The sequence below is a fragment of the Mustela lutreola genome, chromosome 10 (genome assembly GCF_030435805.1).
Source record: "Mustela lutreola isolate mMusLut2 chromosome 10, mMusLut2.pri, whole genome shotgun sequence".
NCBI lineage: Eukaryota > Metazoa > Chordata > Mammalia > Carnivora > Mustelidae > Mustela > Mustela lutreola.
In genome coordinates, this window is record NC_081299.1 from 47,403,946 (window position 1) to 47,421,724 (window position 17,779).

Below are 17,779 nucleotides of genomic sequence, written 5' to 3' on the forward strand. Positions count from 1 at the left end.
AAATAAAAAGTAGAAAAAGCCTTTGGTGAAAAGTGATGTCCCAATGGATTTTAAGATCGTATTTGTCATGTCGTGTTTTTTTAAAAGAACCAGTTCACATACACAGGGAAGTGCATGAATCCCGAGTGTAAGTTGGTGAAGCAATGAGTAGCTTCACGTGCACCCCACCGAGGTTGCTTGGGTGTATGGATGGTCAGTGGTGGGGGCTGGATAGAGGCGAGTCTGAGATGGACCCAGGACTCAGAATTCCTTTTTGGTCCTATGGAAAAATGACCCCGATTACAGCAAGAGCCTGGGATCTAGAGAAGGCAGACTCAGGTTTGAGCCCCATAGCTGGTATTTCCTTGCTGTGTGATCTCGGGCAAATGACTTTGCTTCTTTTATTCTCAGTCTTACCATCCACAGAATGGGCCAAGAGGATCTGCCTCCCCAAGACGTTGTGAAGGTTGAAATGAGACAAAGCTGGGGAAAGCATTATGCAAAACAGTTGCCAATAGGATTCTCAAGTTCTAACCGGTCTCAGGTCTGGACTGCTTCACTTCACTTTCTTCCTTTTCCACCTGACAGTTTTTCCAGTAAAAAAAGAGGAGAGGAGGGAGAGAATTTCCGTTTTTTGCAGTGCTTTTTTTTGTTTGTGTGTTTGGTTCCCATTCCCAGATAATCTGCCGAGGATCCGGATCCAGGTCCATACCCAGAGCGTCACTCTCATGCCCTTCCTTGTCCCTGCCCTCCCACTCCCTGCCGGTCGTCCCACCCAACCAGGCCCCGGTGAGGCAGAGGAAGGAGGGAGAGAGTTGGGGAAGAGGTTTGAGGCTGAAGATGAATTTGATTCTTTCGCAGCTTTCTCGGAGGACCCGCCATCCCCAGGCTGCACTGGGCAATGGGGAGTGTCCGTGGTGGGTGGAGAGAGCCATAGGCGGGAAACACGGCATTCCCACTCAGATGGTGGGCTGGCTCATTTACTGAGGCAAAACAAAAAGAGGTCCAGAGCAGAGCAAAGCCAGCTAGGGTCTAAGTCTTCCCACTCAGAGGCAAAAGCCCCAAAGGAGTTGAGTAACAGAGGAGGCCACTTTATTGGGTAAAACACTATAAAGAAGGTGAGCTCAGCAGGGGACTCCCGTCCCCTGTCAGATTCTTGGCGGTTCTGCAATAACTCTCTTGAAGTGTTCTAGAGCATTCTTTGACAGACATTGTCTCCTAGGATCCTCACAACAAGACCCATCACTAAGTATCGTAATACTTTTCAGACTGACCCTTCCACTGACTTGCCCCGGATCACACTGTCAAAAGGAAGGAAACAGCTCTGGGCCCACCCGGATCCAGCTGCGAAGTTCCGGCTCTCTCCACGCAGCCCTGCCGTCTGGCTGAAGGTCCGTGGACAGGAGCCACACGTATTATCGGGCTGCCTCACATTGCGTGCATTTTTCGTATGTGTACGCACATGTCAGCCAGCGCGTTGCTGTGCCTGCTGGGTGAGTCGTAATGATTGCATTTTGAGTAGCTAAGTGCGTTTTTGCTGGCAAGGCCCCATGCAAGGAGAACAGGAAGGGAAGCATACAAGCCCTCTGTGTGGGAAGCCAGTCACATGGGTGAGAGCTGGTCCTTGAACAAATGACTGGGAAATGGCTCTGTTTAGTCCTGGTGGAACTTTACTTCACTGGGGGCCCTTGGGTTTTTCCATGACTATTCTATTTCCAAAGCACAATTCATTCCCTATTCTTTAAAAAAAAAAAAAAAAAAAAAAGGAACTAATATTTGTTTAGCACCCACTCTGTGCCAGTCATGGTGCTGGGTGCCTTACAACAATGACCTTGCTTAATGCCCGCAAACCCTGCGGAGGAGGCACCATGAGCATCTCTGCTCAGCCCCTGAGACAAATGTAGGAAGGTGGCACCATTTGTTCGAGATCTTTCTGCTGCTGTGGAGCAGAGCCGGGGCTCCTGCCCAGTGCTGGCCAAACGGCAGGCCATTCAAGTCATTGGTAAGATATTTTATTTTTCAATTCACGTTGTGAATTCCCTCTAATTCTGGACCCAGGATGCCGTGAATGGACTCTGCCCCTGCTCTTTTAGAAAAAGAAATGCTTTATCTCTTCATTCCTGAGTAACTGCAGTGTTTTGTCCCAGAGATAAAAATCTTCGCTTCAGGTCCCTTGAGTGTGATGTTAGGAGGGTAGTGCATGGCTTTTTTTTTCTCTTGGTGTTTTTCCCAAGGCATCTGGCCTCCTTTGGAGACTTTTCTCTGCTGTAACGATAATTCTTTGCTGCTGGGGTGCCACCAGCCATGACAGTGAAGGTTGGACCAGGGGTGTGGATGAGCCTATCACCAAGAAGGCCTGCTGTGCTCAGAGTTCAGAAGGACCTCTGAGATTGGACATGGACTCTAATAGTCTCCCAAAGACTCCGAGTCCCCACTTACAGTGTCACCGTAGCAAGGAGATGTACTCAGCGCCGTTTGAGACCATCTGGCCTCTGAGACAAGCATTTGGGCCACTAGCCCTTTGAAGAGGTGGCAGTTTTGCATACCTGAATGGTCTTAGTTTTTGCACTGGGCAGGCAGATTGACCAAACCTTCCGGAAGTGGAGGGAATAATAAAGATGAAGGTCTTTGCAACTTTAGGGCCTGTTCTTTCCAAATCTCTTTTAAGGCTCATGAAAGCAGAGAGCAACGGGCAGAGAGACTGGGGGAGAATAAGCTCTTGGCATGGCTGTCGTGGAGGAAGCCCCAGACTATGGCTGTGTGACCTTGGGTATTCTCCACTTCGCCTCTGAGCCCCAGTGTTTTCTTGTAGTGTTTGGCAGTGGTACTGCGCTTTCTTCCTTTCTCCTGTCCCCAGATGGTGGCTGTGACAATTAAATGGGACTATGTTTATGACATTTGAGCAGGGTCCCAACACAGAGAAGGGACTGGGCAAAAGTCAGGAAGCTTGGGTTGTACTTTAGATCCTTCCCAGAACTCTGAATCTCCTTTCTCTGGGTCTCCCCTTCTGTAAAATGAGGGGATTCAAGTAGGTAATTTTTTCCTTTAGGGTCTCTTTTGACTCAACATGCTCTAATCCTATCTCTAAGTGGAGCACTAGAAGAAAATTTTAAGAGATGAATGGATTTTTTGGTATTTAGCTACTTAGCTGTTCAACAAATACTTACTAAGGGCTTACCATGTGTCAGGTGATGGAGGTAGCACTTGCCTCATGGACCTTCTAGTCTAGAACAGATTTTCAGGGCAGCCCCTCCTCTCAGAGAGTTGAAAAAGTGCCAGGGCTCCACGGGGAGCGCCTGTTCACTAAAAGAGACACATTGAGCAAATAAATTAATGCAGACACTTTAAGGAAGCTCTTGGAGTGACCCTAGAGTTGGGGAACAGTTCCTAGGAGTCAGGAAAGTTTGTGGGAGCTCTGGCCAAGGGTGTGTATAATTGCAAAAGAGTTTGTTAATTGAGACATCTGAGAATGTGAGGATCTGCCCCTACCTGCCTGGTTCTCAAGGGGGTCATTTACTGGAACAAGGAACAATGACCGCTTCCCATGCCTTGTCTTTTCCCTAGAGGTAGAGCCAGGGAAGATGCTGGAACCCAAAGGGAGAAGAGAAGGGTGACCAGAGAAAAATGCCAGCCTTAATATAACACTTGGGCTAAGCCCAGAGGACCATGAATAGTTACAGAATCTCATCTGTATCCCATCAAGAGAGAAAAGGGCCCAGTTGGAGCACAAGGGCCACTTGAGAGTTGGTCTCAGGGTCATGGTCAGGAGGCTGCCTGGGGAGGTGGAAAGAACTTGGACTTTAGAGTTGGAGACTGACTTGGATTTGAAGGCATGGAACCTTGGGCAAAGGACTGAACCTCTCTGAAACAGCTTTTTAATCTGTTAAATACTTCACAGTGTTGACTTCTGGAAGATGTTATGAGGTATAATATGTCTTAGGCACCTGGGACTACCTATCGATTTGATGATTAGTGTTTATAATTATCACATCACATGTTAACAGGACCTGGGTCCTGTTTCTGTGCAATATTGAAAACCAGTGGTAGAAGCAACTTTGATGAGAAATCTTAGAAGCAGTTTGTATTATCTTCTTCTTCTTTTTTTTTTTTTTAAGACTTATCTATTTATTTGGGGAGAGCTCACCAGAGGACACACAGGAGCGGTGGAGGGAGTAGGTGGAGGTGGGGGAGATGGAAAGGGAAAGAGAATCTCCATCAAACTCTGTGCTGAGCCTAGAGCCCAACACGGGACTTGATCTCAAGACCCTGTGGTCATGACCTGAGCTGAAACTAAGAGATGCTTAATTGACTGAGCCACACTGGTGCCCCTGTATTATCATTAATATAAGTGAAATGGTGACTGAACACTGAGTGAATTGGCAGGGATTTATCTCTAGCTTAACTCACCCCTTAACCAGCTATCTGACCTTAGATAGGCATTTTTGCCCTCTTTGAGACTTGGCTTTCTCCTCTGTTAAATGGGAATAATTTTCATGCTCAACCTTTTCTCATCCATCCATTCAACATTTACTGAGTGTATTTAATGAGCCACACCATGTTTGGTGCTGAGGACGCCAGAACAAAGCATCGTCCCTGTCCCTAAGTAGCTCACCATCTAGTGGGACAGGCCATTAAGCAAGCACTTACAATACAGTAGAGACAGGCCTAGCCTTGTCTGGATGGACAAGAAGGCTTCTTGGAGGAGGTGCCATCTAAAGCTGAGAGCTGAAGGATGAATCTTTTTTAATCAAGGAAAAAATAGGAAAGGAAAGCGAGGAGCTAGGAAGAACATTCTAGGAAGCGGGAATTGCATGTGCGGAGGTTAGAAGATAAATGGGCACAGCAGATGCGATCACGTGGCTGGCTGAGCATCTGAGCATGCCTTTCTGCAGCGTGGACTTTGTGTAAAGGCAGTGGGTGACCCCTGAGATATCTGAAGTGGGGGAGTTGGAGTAACATCACTGTATTTGCATTTTTAGAAGGAACACTCAGGGTTATAGGTACATATGTCAAGTTATATTATAGAGAGCAGTGGGGGCAAGTTGATTCTTACCTCCTCCTCTTCCTGATCCCCTTCCTCCTTCTCTCCCTCCCCACAGGAAGTGAAATAACCCGCAGGAGCATGCCCGGTATGGTGTCTGGCACATAGTAGGTGTCCAGTTAGCATTTATCATTCCCCTTTTTAAAGTAGTCCTTGAAAGAGAAATCCCCTGGCATGGAGTGCCTTTTGGGGTAAAAGTGCTGTGGGCGGGGCTCTTTGTATTTCTGGCTGCTGTTCCGAGATAGCTGACGGGATTTAGGTCAAAGGAAGTTCCCCAGACAGTTCCGTTTCAGCCAGTCATCTGGGGTTTCAGGGCGGGCAGGTGGAGGTCAAAATATCTCCCCGAATTCCATGAGGAGCCTATTCGTCCCCCAGGGTCCTGGTCTTGAAAACTTACCAGGCATGGGCAATCCTGCTGATTTGTTCAAGCTAGCTTCCTCATCTGTAAAATGGGTTTGAACTTACCTGTGCTGTAGGGTGTCGTCAGGCGATCAGAAGAAACATGTGAACCACAACGAAATAATACAATAGATTCTACTCACTGATGCCTACCTTAGGCCAGGCCTTGTTCTTATGAAGCCGGTATTATCACTAACCCTGTTTTACAGATGAAGAAATTGAAATTCAGAGAAAGTATGCAAATGACCCAGCACAAAGTAAGTGGCTACAGCCAGAGCTCTAGAGTTTTAACCCCTACACCATGACAACCATGATGTGCTGTCCCTTGAAAACTACCAGCTGCTCCCTGAGCTCTTAGCATGATTCAGGTAATCCAGAAATGCATGCAGAAAGGTGGAAGAAGGAAGGAAAAGGGTAGTGTCTGCAATCTGAGAAAGTCTCTTCTAATGCCTCCCACCTCTCCCTCCCAGCCAGTTTAGGGTTTTCTCCCAGAAGCACTCTGAGAAATGGTTCCCTGCCCCAGATGAAAGTGACCTGTTCCTTGCCTGATGCCTCACTAGTCTGGGACAGGGTGAAGGTAGGAACCGGGTCTGGGTCATGGTGGTATCCCCAGGGCCTAGTACAGTGCCTAGTACTAGAAAAATATCTGTGAGTCAGTTCCTTCTGTCACTTGACTGGCTTTTCTGCTCAAGCCTTCCTCTTGGCCAAGAGGTCTAAAGCAAAGGAACTGAGGCTTCAGGGGAAGTTCTTGGAGATATTGGGCATTTGCTGATGGAGGGCCACGAAGAGGAGAGTGAACCAGCCTTAGGCCAAGCCCCAAACCAGCCTCCCACACTCCCCCTTGGCTGGCTGGACCTAGAGGGCTAAGGCTGCCTTGGACATCCTACCCACTTTCTCCATTGGATTTGACTCTGGAGGGCCATGCACAAGGCCAAGATGTCACACCAGGAATCCCAAGGGCTTGCTCAGTGGACCTGGGTGTGCAAGCCTCAGTACCTGCTGGGTGGCTTGAGCTGCACCCCGCCCCTCCGCCACCCCTCCCCCCCTGTCCCCCGGCCCCCTGTGGTTGGTCGACAAATCGCATGAGAACCAGAACAATCCTCAGGCACATTGAGCAACCAGCTTCCATTCCTCGCCCCCGGCAGGAGAGCTGGGCCAGGGAAAGTGAAGAAAGCTGTTCTGAGCCTCCGCAGGGTGGGCGTGGGCGGGGCCCTGTCGGGAAAGGGGCGGCTGGACCAGTTTCAATTGCTCCCGGACCGGATGCAGCGTGGTAACTCGGGCAGTAACTCGGGCGGGGACCGGAGAAATGCGCGCCCTGGGCGCACCTGTGTGTCTTCCAGCCAGGACATTAGCTCTGGCAATGAAACGACTAGGGGCTCTGGGTCAGCGGTCACCGGGAGTGCAACTTCCGGCTGCTAAATCAGGCGATCGGGTGGGGCAGCGGCGAATCAGCTGACAGGTACAACTGGAGGAGGCTTTGGACACCCAGTTTGCCTGGGAAAGAAAACCAGGGAAGGGGCGGCTCCCCGAAACAGCCGGGTGATCGTGCGGCTCTCCTGACGTCGCAGCCCCGCATTTTGTGCTTTACCCTGGGGCCTCCCCCGCAGCACGTTTGGGTGGGAAGAGCCTGGGACAGAGTTGTGCTTGAATCCCAGCTGTTCCCCCTACAGGCTTTTTGTGTTCTTAGGCAAGTGACCGCTTTTCTGAGCCAGTTTCCCCAGATGAAAAATAGGAGGACCTTCCTCAAAGCGTGGTGTGAGAGGTCGGCAAAATAACACAGGAACAGTGCCTAGCACGTCGTTGGTGCTCATAAAGCGGGGTGTGTGGGGGGGGGATGGTGGGGGCCTTCCTCCCCTCCTTGGCTTAGGGTCTAGATCCTACTGCCTGTTCAACCCGAAGTCGTGCCACACAGGAGACCCGAGGACAGTGCGGTCTGGGAGGCAGGAGGCCTGGCTGGCAGTAACTCCCGAATCATTCGAGCCTCAGTAGGCCAAACTATCAAATGGGACGGGGCCTGTGGGCTGATTCCGAAGGCCGCCTGTGGGTCGTGTTTCTGTGATCGCTTTCAACGCATTCTTTCATTCGCGTGTTGATTTATTCAGATTCCTATCAGGAGAAGGCCTCCCCCGGCTCTGGTGCCAGCCCGCCAGCGTTTCGTCCATACATGGCCAGCCTCCACCGGCTGCTTTCCGTGTAAATAAAGCCACGGCCTTCCGCCTGCAGTGGGAACGCATGGGATGCTTCCTTCCTTGGAGGGGAGAGGGGACATGCGCAGGACCCCAGCGCCAGGACAGTGCCCTGCGAAAGGCTCATTAGAACTATCCCCTGCTCAGGAGCCGCCGCCCGGACCCCTAGTCCCAGCAGGGGCGAGGAAGACATGCCAGCGCTTGCCCCAGACACCTGGGACCAGAGGCCCTCTCCTTCTGTTGGGACGGACAGTGTGTCAGGCCTGGGCTGATATTTGCAAACCACCCGGCCTTGAGAAAATGACTTGAGCTCTCACTCTCAGTTTCTGCGTCCGTAAAATGGGGGTAAGCAACCCTTATGTCATGTAATTGCTATGAGAAGTAAATGCCTTCCTATCTGTGAAGGCCTAGAATATTAAAAACAAAACAAAACAAAACAAAACAAAACAAAAAAACAATTAAATGGTATGTTTTCCCCTTAATGTTAGGCGGGCCTGGGTAGGAATTTAAGTTGGGCCAATTAGGAACTAGCTGACCTGGCAGGTGTACTTTCTTCAGTTACCCCACCTGGAAAAGGGAGCTTTATTATACTTTACATCACAGGGTGGGGGTGAGGACAGATGAGCTCCCCAGTATCTGGCAAGTCCACAAGTGTTTATGTGTGCAACTTTTATTGTTTGCCAGCAATGTCTTAAGCACTTTGCACTTATTAGCTTATTTAATGCTACAATTATAGTATGAGGGAGGTATCACTGTTCTCCTATTTCACAAGTAGGAAACCAAGGCACAGAGAGGTTGAGTTACTTACTGAAGGTCACACAGCTACTGAGTAGGGTTTGCATCCACAAAATCTGGCTCCACCCTCCATGTTCCTGACTCCTACTGGATGTACCACACATTATGCTAGACCATGGAGGTACATCCAGGAAGAACAATAAGCAGTTACTTCCTTAACAAAGGTCAGGGAGTCCTTTCTGAGATTACTAGCCTTCGTTAGGTATGCTTAAGCCCCAAACACATTTCATTATATTTTATGTATATACACATGTATACATATGTACACATGTATACATACATATGTATGTATGTATCATGTGTTCCTGGTACACAGGAAGTACTCAACATTGTTTGTTTCCTTCTTCCTGTCTGTTTGGGGTTCTAGCTACAACTACTTCCATGAAATGTAGACGTTAGGTATTTTAGGTGATAGTCCTTGGTGTCCGTAGGTGCTTCCCACACCTGAGTTCCTCCTTATCTGCATTTAGTGATCTTCCAATTAAATAGACTGAAACAGCCACCCTTAAGGTTCAGACCTTTTAACAATAATTGCTTCTGCCTCTGAGAATTACTGTCTGCACTGTGGGGTTCCCAGAACTGAGGGTGAATTTACTGTATTTATCACTTAATCATTTCCCAGCTAGCTTATGACTACAACACCTTTGGTCAGAGCTGCAGAATTCTCCCTCTCCTCCCCTCCCTCTGTGGGGTCCCTGTGCTAGCTCTTGCTGTAAATGGCTCAAGCCATTAAATAGAGAATGTAGATCTTCCTACGAGGAGGCGAGTATAAGCTGTCGTTACATTAATCGCTTAAATGTTATGATCACTTCAAGCTTGGCTTTTGCATTTGAAGCCTTGAGTTAAAATGTGGAAAGTGGGGAGAGGGGGACATGATGGTTAGAAATAAGAGCGTGCAGTGGGTAGGTTTCCAGAGTAATAAAAAACAGCTTGAAATTTTAGAAAGGTTTTAAGCCTGCTTTGATTCCAGGCAGCGTACCCTAAGTTCCCATCATTCATCCTGGAAGCATTCTAAAGGGTCAAAACCACCTTTAGACAAATTCAGGGAACTCGATTGATGACATAGTATTCAATCTTGATCTCCTTGTAAATGAGATGGCCTTCGGGGAGCATTCAGAGCGTAGTAGGCACTCAAGGGGCCTCTGTTTAAATTGAAGACTGGGCTGCAGTTAAAGACTTTACCCTCAGCTGATGTGGGCACCTACTATGTGCCAGTTGCTTGGAATTCAGTGGTTTCAAATAATCCTCCCAATAAGCCTGTGGGGAAAAATATGCTGTGGAAGAAGTTGACACTTTACCAAGTTTGTTCACTTGCCTATCTCACCAGAGAATAAGGGGGAAGAGTCTGGGTTGGAATTTGGGTCTGACTCCAAGTTCAGTGTCTGAGTCATGGCACCACTCTGCTTTTTCCTGTGTGCCTAGTTGTCGGTCATCTTCGGACTGGAGGCTAGAGGCAGAGGGGTCTTTAAGATCAGCCCCGCTAGGGTTTCTCTGCCTCTTTTATAACCCAGATCACCCTCAATAAACAACATGCTCACATCCTTTTAATGATAATTTCAGATTCAAAATAATTTAAGTATAATGATTCAAAACAAATCAAAGCAAAAGGACAGTTTTCAGCATTTTGTTTTTAGGCAAAATTAGCTTCCTTGGAGCTTCTGGTTCTAGCTCCTCACCTCTGTCTCCAGTGCAGAGCTGCTGATCTGACCCCCACCCCCAGCTCATTTACTTCTGGGAACTTGAACCCAGAGAGGAGTGACTCGCTCATGACACAGCCAGCACTTGAACTCAGGTCTGTCTGACTCCAAGTGCTGTGTCTTTTGTCTAAACACCCTGCTTACCACCTCTCAGTTGGGTCTGTCCTGGTCCACACTTCTAGTCAACTTTGTCCTCTATAGTTCCCAAATGTGTCATCCCTCCTGGATTTTGCTCAGACTGTTCCTCTGCCTGAAAGCCCTCTCCCGTTTGGTGGGTGAGCTCCCATCATTAGGATTCAGCTGAAATGCAGCTCCCTCAGGGAAGTCTTTTGGACCCCTCCTATAACCAGACAAATGTAATTGACTCCTTTTCCCTGCCCGCCTATGTAGAAGTATCTCCTGGTATTATTAACACTTAAGTGTTGTTCGCAAGCCTCTCTCTCTGGCTCTGTCACTCTCTCTTACCATTTTTGGCCTCCTTGGGCATCCACCACCACTACTATCAAAATTATGGTGGTTGGGGTTGAACCACATCTTTATATTCTTTCAGCGGAGTGCCTGGCATACAGCAAGCATTTAGTAAATGTATATGAACTAAATATATACACATATACACACAGGTCACTGTCAGGTTATTTTACCGTAATAGTCTTAAGACTTCACCCATGGTATAAGCTCTTATGGACAACTGTCCCCTGTTGAAGCAATAGGGAGCCACTGCAAGTTCTTGAGGTAGAGAATAGAGACTTCCACATGGGATTGAAGGTGTAGATGTCCCAGATTCCAGACCTTTCCTTTTGTAATCTAACCCTTACAAGGTTTTATTTTATAAACAAGAGGCTAGGGAGAAAAAAGTTTGTTTGTTTTTCATTAATTCTTTCTTTATTCCAAAAATGTTGGTTCCTGTCCCCCAAGTGCTAGTTGGACATCATGGATATAGCAGTGAGCAAGGTAGACAAAAGATCTCTTCTCAGGACATGTACATTGTCCTGGGGGAGAAAGACAATAAATAAGTAATTAATAAATATATCAGTTCAACTGGTAATAAATATTATGAAGAAGGACCAAGACCATAACAGTTAGGTGGAGTGGGGGATGGGCAGATGATTTTTAGGTAGTGAGGTCAAGAAAGGCTCTTTGAAGAAGCAACATTTCGTAGAAGCCAGAATGTCATGAGGGAGGGAGCCAGGTAGAGATTTGTGGGAAGTTCATTCCAGGCAGAGCTGGCAGCAAGAGAAAATGCCCTGAGGCAGAAACAACTGGGTACATTGAGGAACCATGGCTGAAGTGACAGCAGGGACAGTGTCTGGGGGTAGGTCTTGGGTTGTTCTCAGTGACAGCTGCTGGGGTCAGGTGATAATTTGGTAGGTGAGATACGATGAGCCATGGCAGCTTGTTTTGAGTTCAGCTCTGCTGTGGGTGAGTGAACGAGTGAATGAATGGAACGTGGTTGATCAGCCAGGAAACTAGACTGCACACCTTGGTCATATTTTGATTGATAGCTTTTGGTTGACAAAAAATGGAGGTCTATGGAGCGAAATATAAGAACAATTTGATTTTTAAAATGAGTTTCAGTGATCAAAAAACAACGAAGAATGATTTTCAGTGTCAAATAGATGACATTTTAGTGTTTATTCTTTATAAAGGAATCTGTCTAATCCATCCTACAGTTGTTTTAACTGAAATCTAAGTTACTTTCACTGGAAGTTTGAGGATGACACTGAGATGCCACCTGCAGGGGGAGGGAGGTTCAGCTTACTCTCCTGGGGGGTGGGGGGGTCTCTGGAGTGTGGGATACATCCCAGAGTCATCCCCACCCAAGGCCAGGGAGCTGTGGCACCTGGTGGTTTCCCCAGGAGTAGCTGCTGGCACTGGTCAGTGGAGGCGCACAGAGGTGGGGGCACCCCCCCACACCCTGGGAAACAATTCAAAAGAATCCCAAGGGAATGTGGTTGGAACAGTGACATTATCTGATACAATAAGGCAGAATAAAAGAGGGTGATCTGGAAGCTCTTTTGTCTCAGGGCTGCCTCACACGTGCAACATTCCGACTATAGGGATTATGGGATCCAGGACAGTTAAGGGAGAACCAGGGGCCCAAGCTGCCCAGGCAGTCTGCGGTCTTGGGCATTGCTTTTACTCAGTCTGGAGGGGCAGATAAATACACACTTAACTCCAAAAGAGCAGGGAAACAACATCAAGGCAGATTCCATCTTCATTTTCAACCCTGCGGAGCACCAGGTGACCTTCAGCATGTTAATTAATTAACCTCTCTGAGCCTTGATTTTTCTCTTTTAGTACACTTACTCAGCTTAGACACTTACCACCACACTGCCTTGTCTTTGGGGGTCCCTGACTGCCTACGATGTCTCTGAAAGCACAAACATGCTAACTTTTGTTTTTCAGGAACCAAATGAATTCTGGCCCAAGATAGTGCATACCTGATATTCTTGCTTTGTAAATTATTCAGCCTTTACTTTCCTTGTTTTATTTCTTATAATTATAGTATCTTGGTCAAGAAACCTTGAAATGTGTTTGTAGAGGAGCAATTTTATACCTTTCTTTAGAACCCAAGGAGAACTTTTTAAAAGGGCAGTTCTGAGAGAATTGCTTTTTAAAAAATTTTTAATTTTTTTTTTTTTTTTTAAGAGACAGAGCACAAGTCAGTGCATGGGGGAGTGGGGGGTGAATAGGGGGAGGAGGAAGGAGAGGGAGTGGGGAGGGGAGGGAGGAGCAGAGGTAAAAAAAGAGAGAGAATCTTTTAAGTATGCTCCAGGCCCAGCGTGGAGCCCTGTGTCGGGCTTTATCTCACAACCCTGAGATCTGAAACCCTGAGCCGAAACCAAGAGTCAGATGCTCAACCAACGGAGCCACTCAGGCTCCCCAAGAATTGCCTTTTACTGTCAAAACTAGGAGGTAGCACCAGTGGGGGATCTAAGAGCTTCTAGAGGGAGGGGTAACCTGGATATCCAATATGCTAGTGGGGCTTCTTAGAGACAGGCTCACTCCCAAGCGACGGGAACCCTGCTTAAGTTTGGTGCACAAGGAGTAAATAAACGGTCTGTTCCACGTGGGCTGATAGGAAAGGTAGGCTTCTCTAAGGACCTGTGCTCTGGCTCCCGTTGCAGCTCTTGGGTATGTCCCTCAGCCTCTCTGAATTTTTTTTTTTTTTAAAGATTTTATTTATTTATTTGACAGTAGATGGAGAGGCAGGCAGAGAGAGAGAGAGAGGGAAGCAGGCTCCTTGCTGAGTAGAGAGCCTGATGCGGGACTCGATCCCAGGACCCTGAGATCATGACCTGAGCCGAAGGCAGCGGCTTAAACCACTGAGCCACCCAGGCGCCCCAGCCTCTCTGAATTCTACTTCTTCTTCTGTTAACTGCAGAGCTTCAGACTTGCCTGCCCTACCTCCTTGGGGTGTTTCAAGTATCACATGATACAAGGTGCAAAAGCACCTGTTTGTGAATAAATGCACGGAACAAATGTGATAAAGTCCCTCTGCACTCTTTTGGCAACGAACTAATATGAGCTCCAGAAAATTCTGGGTGGCTCAGTCGGTTAGGCATCTGCCTTCCGCTCAGGTCATGATCCGAGGGTCCTGGGATATAGTCCCACTTCGGTCTCCCCGCCTGGTGGGGAGTTTACTTCTCCCTCTGCCCCTCCACTCACGCTCACTCTCATTCTGTCTCTTGCTCTCAAAAACAAATAAATAAAATCTTAAAAAAAAAGAAAGAAAATCATACAGCTTTATTAAAGTCTCCATTTTTTTCAAATGTGAAATGGAGGTAATACCCAATTGCCAAATCCATGGGGATTCAATGAGACTCTGCGTGGGAAAGCATCTTATAAATGGTAGAGTCCCCAGAGAAAGCTAACGAACTGTTATTTCCTCTTCCTTAATCCTTTCTGTCGTTACTACATTGCCTCCTCCCTGAGAAGACCTTGATTGTGGCTCCTCCTCACTCCTTTCCCATCAGGGTGCTGCTGTGCCCAGAGCACAGGCTTCTCAGTCAGAGAGCCTTCTGCTTCAGTCTGGGCCCTGCTGGCTACTAGCTGGTGTGTGACCCTGAATTAGTCACTTAACTCCTCTGAGAATCCTCAAAGAACTCAGGACAATGAGACCCACCTCACAGGTATTTGTGCTAAGACTCCAGCGGGAGAACAAGGGTGTGCTTCCAGGAGAGCGTCTGGTAGAAGTCCAATCGGTGGCTAATTACTTCTCTGGCCAACCCTCTTCCTCCTCTTGGATCTTGAGATTTAAATCAACAAAGAGGTGGCCGCAGTGAGGGGTTGGTCTGGCTTATTCCTAAAGCTATTTGTCACATGCTAAGCTGAATCATGAGTTGCACAAGTTCCTTTCTCCGTTAAGCTATGAAGTCCCCAAGAAGAGGTTGTGTGGCTGGGAGTTCTAGCCCCTGGTGTGGGGTGCGTATGCTCTTCTAGGCACTGGCGAGAGAGCAGGGATGTCGGGCCGCACAGATCTGGTCCGGATTTCTCTCTCCTACTTCCCTGTGGTAGAACCCTCGACAAATCACTTAACCGCTTTGAGCCTCAGTTTCTTCATCTACAAACAACCAAAGATAGGTGCATATATTTTGGGATCAGTGGGAAGATTGGGTAAAATAGGTGTAAAGTGATACCTGGCCCACAGCATAACATACTGGGTAACTAGTGACTGACGAGAGGCTCTGCCCCACATCACTTTCCATCACTGACAGCAGGCTCTCTCCCTGGACAGCAGGAACTGGAAAGTTTTCCCATGAGTGATAGACCAAGGGAGATGTGCCCTTTGCCGCATACTTTTTGCCCCAGAGAGGAAGAACATTTTGTCTTTGACATAGTTCAGAATTGCCTGCACATGGTGACAATTAAAACAGTGGGCTTATTAGGGCGCCTGGGTGGCTCAGTGCATTAAGCCTCTGCTTTCTGCTCAGGTTATGATCTCAGGGTCTGGGACTGAGCCCCGCATTGGGCTCTCTGCTCAGCAGGGAGCCTGCTTCTCTCTCTCTCTCTCTCTGTCTCTGCCTACTGGTGATCTCTCTGTCAATTAAATAATTTAAAAAATCTTAAAAAAAAAAAACCAAACCAGTGGACTTCTTAAAAATAATTTTAAAATTATTTACTTGTTAAAGTTTGCTACAAATATTGTACCCCTTATCATCTGCACCCAGGGCGGACTGCTCCTACCTTCTGTGTCTGGTCCATCACTGGCTCACAAAATTAACAAAAGATGGGGTAGGAGTGGTTAGCGGGGAAGATGTGCTATACTTTCAGGGCAGTGGCATGACTGCCGGCAGAGGCAGAGGTGGCTCCATGGGTCTGTATCAGCACTGAAGTCAAGGCCATCCACTCACCCACCCACTGACCCTGGTGTAGGGACAAGAATCTGGGGGATGTTGTCAGGGAAGGCTGATGGAGGAGGAATCTTTAGGCTGGCCTCATCTAAAGGGAAGAGGAGGAAGGACTGTCAGTGTAAGTGACGGTGACTGCCAAAGCATAGACTTTTCACACTGCATGCAGTATTCTGGGAACTTCAAGTAGGAGGGTTTGGTTGGGGCAGAACCAACAGGACATATTACTTATATTTAAAAATCTCCCGGGGAATGACTTCGAAGTCCCATTTTCTTGTAGGCGCTGAAGAAGATTCCAGCCTCTTGCTCTATTGTTCTCGGAGTGCAACGCTTGGTGGAACCCTTTCTTGGCTTGCAGCCATTAGGATATTTCTCAGGGAAAGCCCTTGGACCAAGAAGTCTGTTTTTTCTTTTCTTTGGAAACTATGGTGCTCTTTGTGAAAACAAAGGAATTTGGATTCTGTTCAGGAAAAATGTAACCTACAAACAAATAGCCTTGGAAAATCTGGGCCTCACCCTCAGTGCCTGGGTCAGGCACAGGGAGAGCCCCACCCTCTGCTGCTTTCTAGCTGGAAACCACCTCCTTTTCCTCTTCTGTATGTTGTCTCTGGCTGCCCAAAGGGCAATGCCTCCTTTCCTTGCCTCTCCCTTCCCTCTGTTCCAGGCCCAGGTCTTTGCAAGTGCTCCTGCCCTGTCTGGAATGTTCCTCCCTTCCCTGTCTGCAAGTCCTCAATTATTCCTGAAGACTCCACTCCAATATCTCCCCCTCAGTTCCCAGTTCCCCAGATGGCTAGTTGCTCCTCTACTCTACTGTGTTGCTCTGGATAATATAAAATTTAAATATTCTGCCCCCCTGATTTTTCTTTTTTTTTCAGATAACAACCCCGGATCTTATTTTTAAAAATCATAGTAAAAATAATGGTTGCCGACTTAAACTCTTGTTACACACTGGGCAATATGGTACATAATGTTACTCACCCCAGATGCAATGTGCTTAGAACAGAAACAGAAACAGAGACATGAGTTCTCAATAAATGTGACTTATTATCAACTTTATTATTTATCTTCACTTTCTTGGCACTTGTGGCAAATATAAGTTGTCATGCACATTATAATAATCAGGTTACTTTTCTGTGAGCTCTTTAGGGGTAGGGACTCCATCTTCATGTGTATCTCCAAGCATGTGGGTACACAAAGGATGTGTGGTGAGTGAATATCTAGCCTTTGAAACTGATGAATGAGTGCAGAGATTTCTATCATGAGTACCCAAATCAGTTTAGAGTAACTGTAGCCTAAAAAAAAATTAGGATGGGGAGTCAGAAACTTGGGATTAATTCTGTTCCAACTATCTACTAGATTTTTTTTTGACCTTGGGTAAATTAGAATGTCTTTTGAACCCTAAGCACCTATTTTGCAAAATGGGGATAATAGTCCCTAATTTGCTTTCTTCACAGATCTGCCCTGAGCATCAAGAGAGCTCACACACAGGAGAGTTTTGTGAATTGTAAAGTATTTTACACATGTGACACATTATTGTTTGAATAATTTTGGACTCCATTGCCTTCACTGCCATACTTAGAAGAAAAACAAGACAATTAAAAAAAGACAAGGATAATAAGTAAACTCAAAAATCAACAAAATAGTAGAATTCATAAATATATTCATGAGCTTTTTTGTTTGTTTGTTTTGTTTTGTTTTGTTTTGTTTTGTTTTTTGGTGGGGGAAAGTAAAATAGGCAGATCTATAGAGAAACCTACTTAAGAAAAAATAAAGGGGGAGGGGCGCCTGGGTGGCTCAGTGGGTTAAAGCCTCTGCCTTCAGCTCAGGTCATGGCTGCTCGGCATGGAGCCTGCTGCCTCCTCTCTCTGCCTGCTTTTCTGCCTGCTTGTGATCTCCGTCTGTCAAATAAATAAATAAAAATCTTTTTTAAAAAAGGCGGGAGGGCGGGCGCCTGGGTGGCTCAGTGGGTTAAGCCGCTGCCTTCGGCTCAGGTCATGATCTCAGGGTCCTGGGATCGAGTCCCACATCGGGCTCTCTGCTCAGCAGGGAGCCTGCTTCCCTCTCTCTCTCTCTGCCTGCCTCTCTGCCTGCGTCTCTGTCTACTGTGATCTCTCTGTCAAATAAATAAATAAAATCTTTAAAAAAAAAAAGGTGTGTGGGGGGGGATAACTGATACCTGAAAAGTTTCTATAGTTTGTAAAGCACTTTCCTATTCTTTATCACTCTTGGTCCCTAAACTAATTTTGCATGCTGTATATTTGTGTCTCTGTTTTGCTAGTGATCAAACTGAGGATCAAAGAAGTGAGATTACTTTTTAGGGTCACACGATAA

General features: G+C 47.0%; 1 protein-coding gene across 5 annotated transcripts in view; it reads left to right on the forward strand.

The window, feature by feature from the left end:
- The window catches only part of LOC131809020 (uncharacterized), a 40,681-nt gene extending 23,467 nt beyond the window's left edge, over nt 1-17,214 (forward strand). For 3 of the 5 annotated variants that reach the window (XM_059135474.1, XM_059135472.1, XM_059135473.1), the window contains exons 3-4: nt 1,248-1,472; nt 15,729-17,214. In XM_059135474.1, the coding sequence (XP_058991457.1) occupies nt 1,248-1,472; nt 15,729-16,349 (846 nt within the window). In that variant the 3' untranslated portion in view covers nt 16,350-17,214. Of the gene's footprint in view, nt 1-1,247; nt 1,473-2,213; nt 6,555-7,752; nt 7,861-15,728 lie in introns of those variants that run through there. The other 2 variants (XR_009345031.1, XR_009345030.1) reach the window with 2 other exon arrangements.
- The last annotated feature ends 565 nt before the right edge of the window (nt 17,215-17,779 follow it).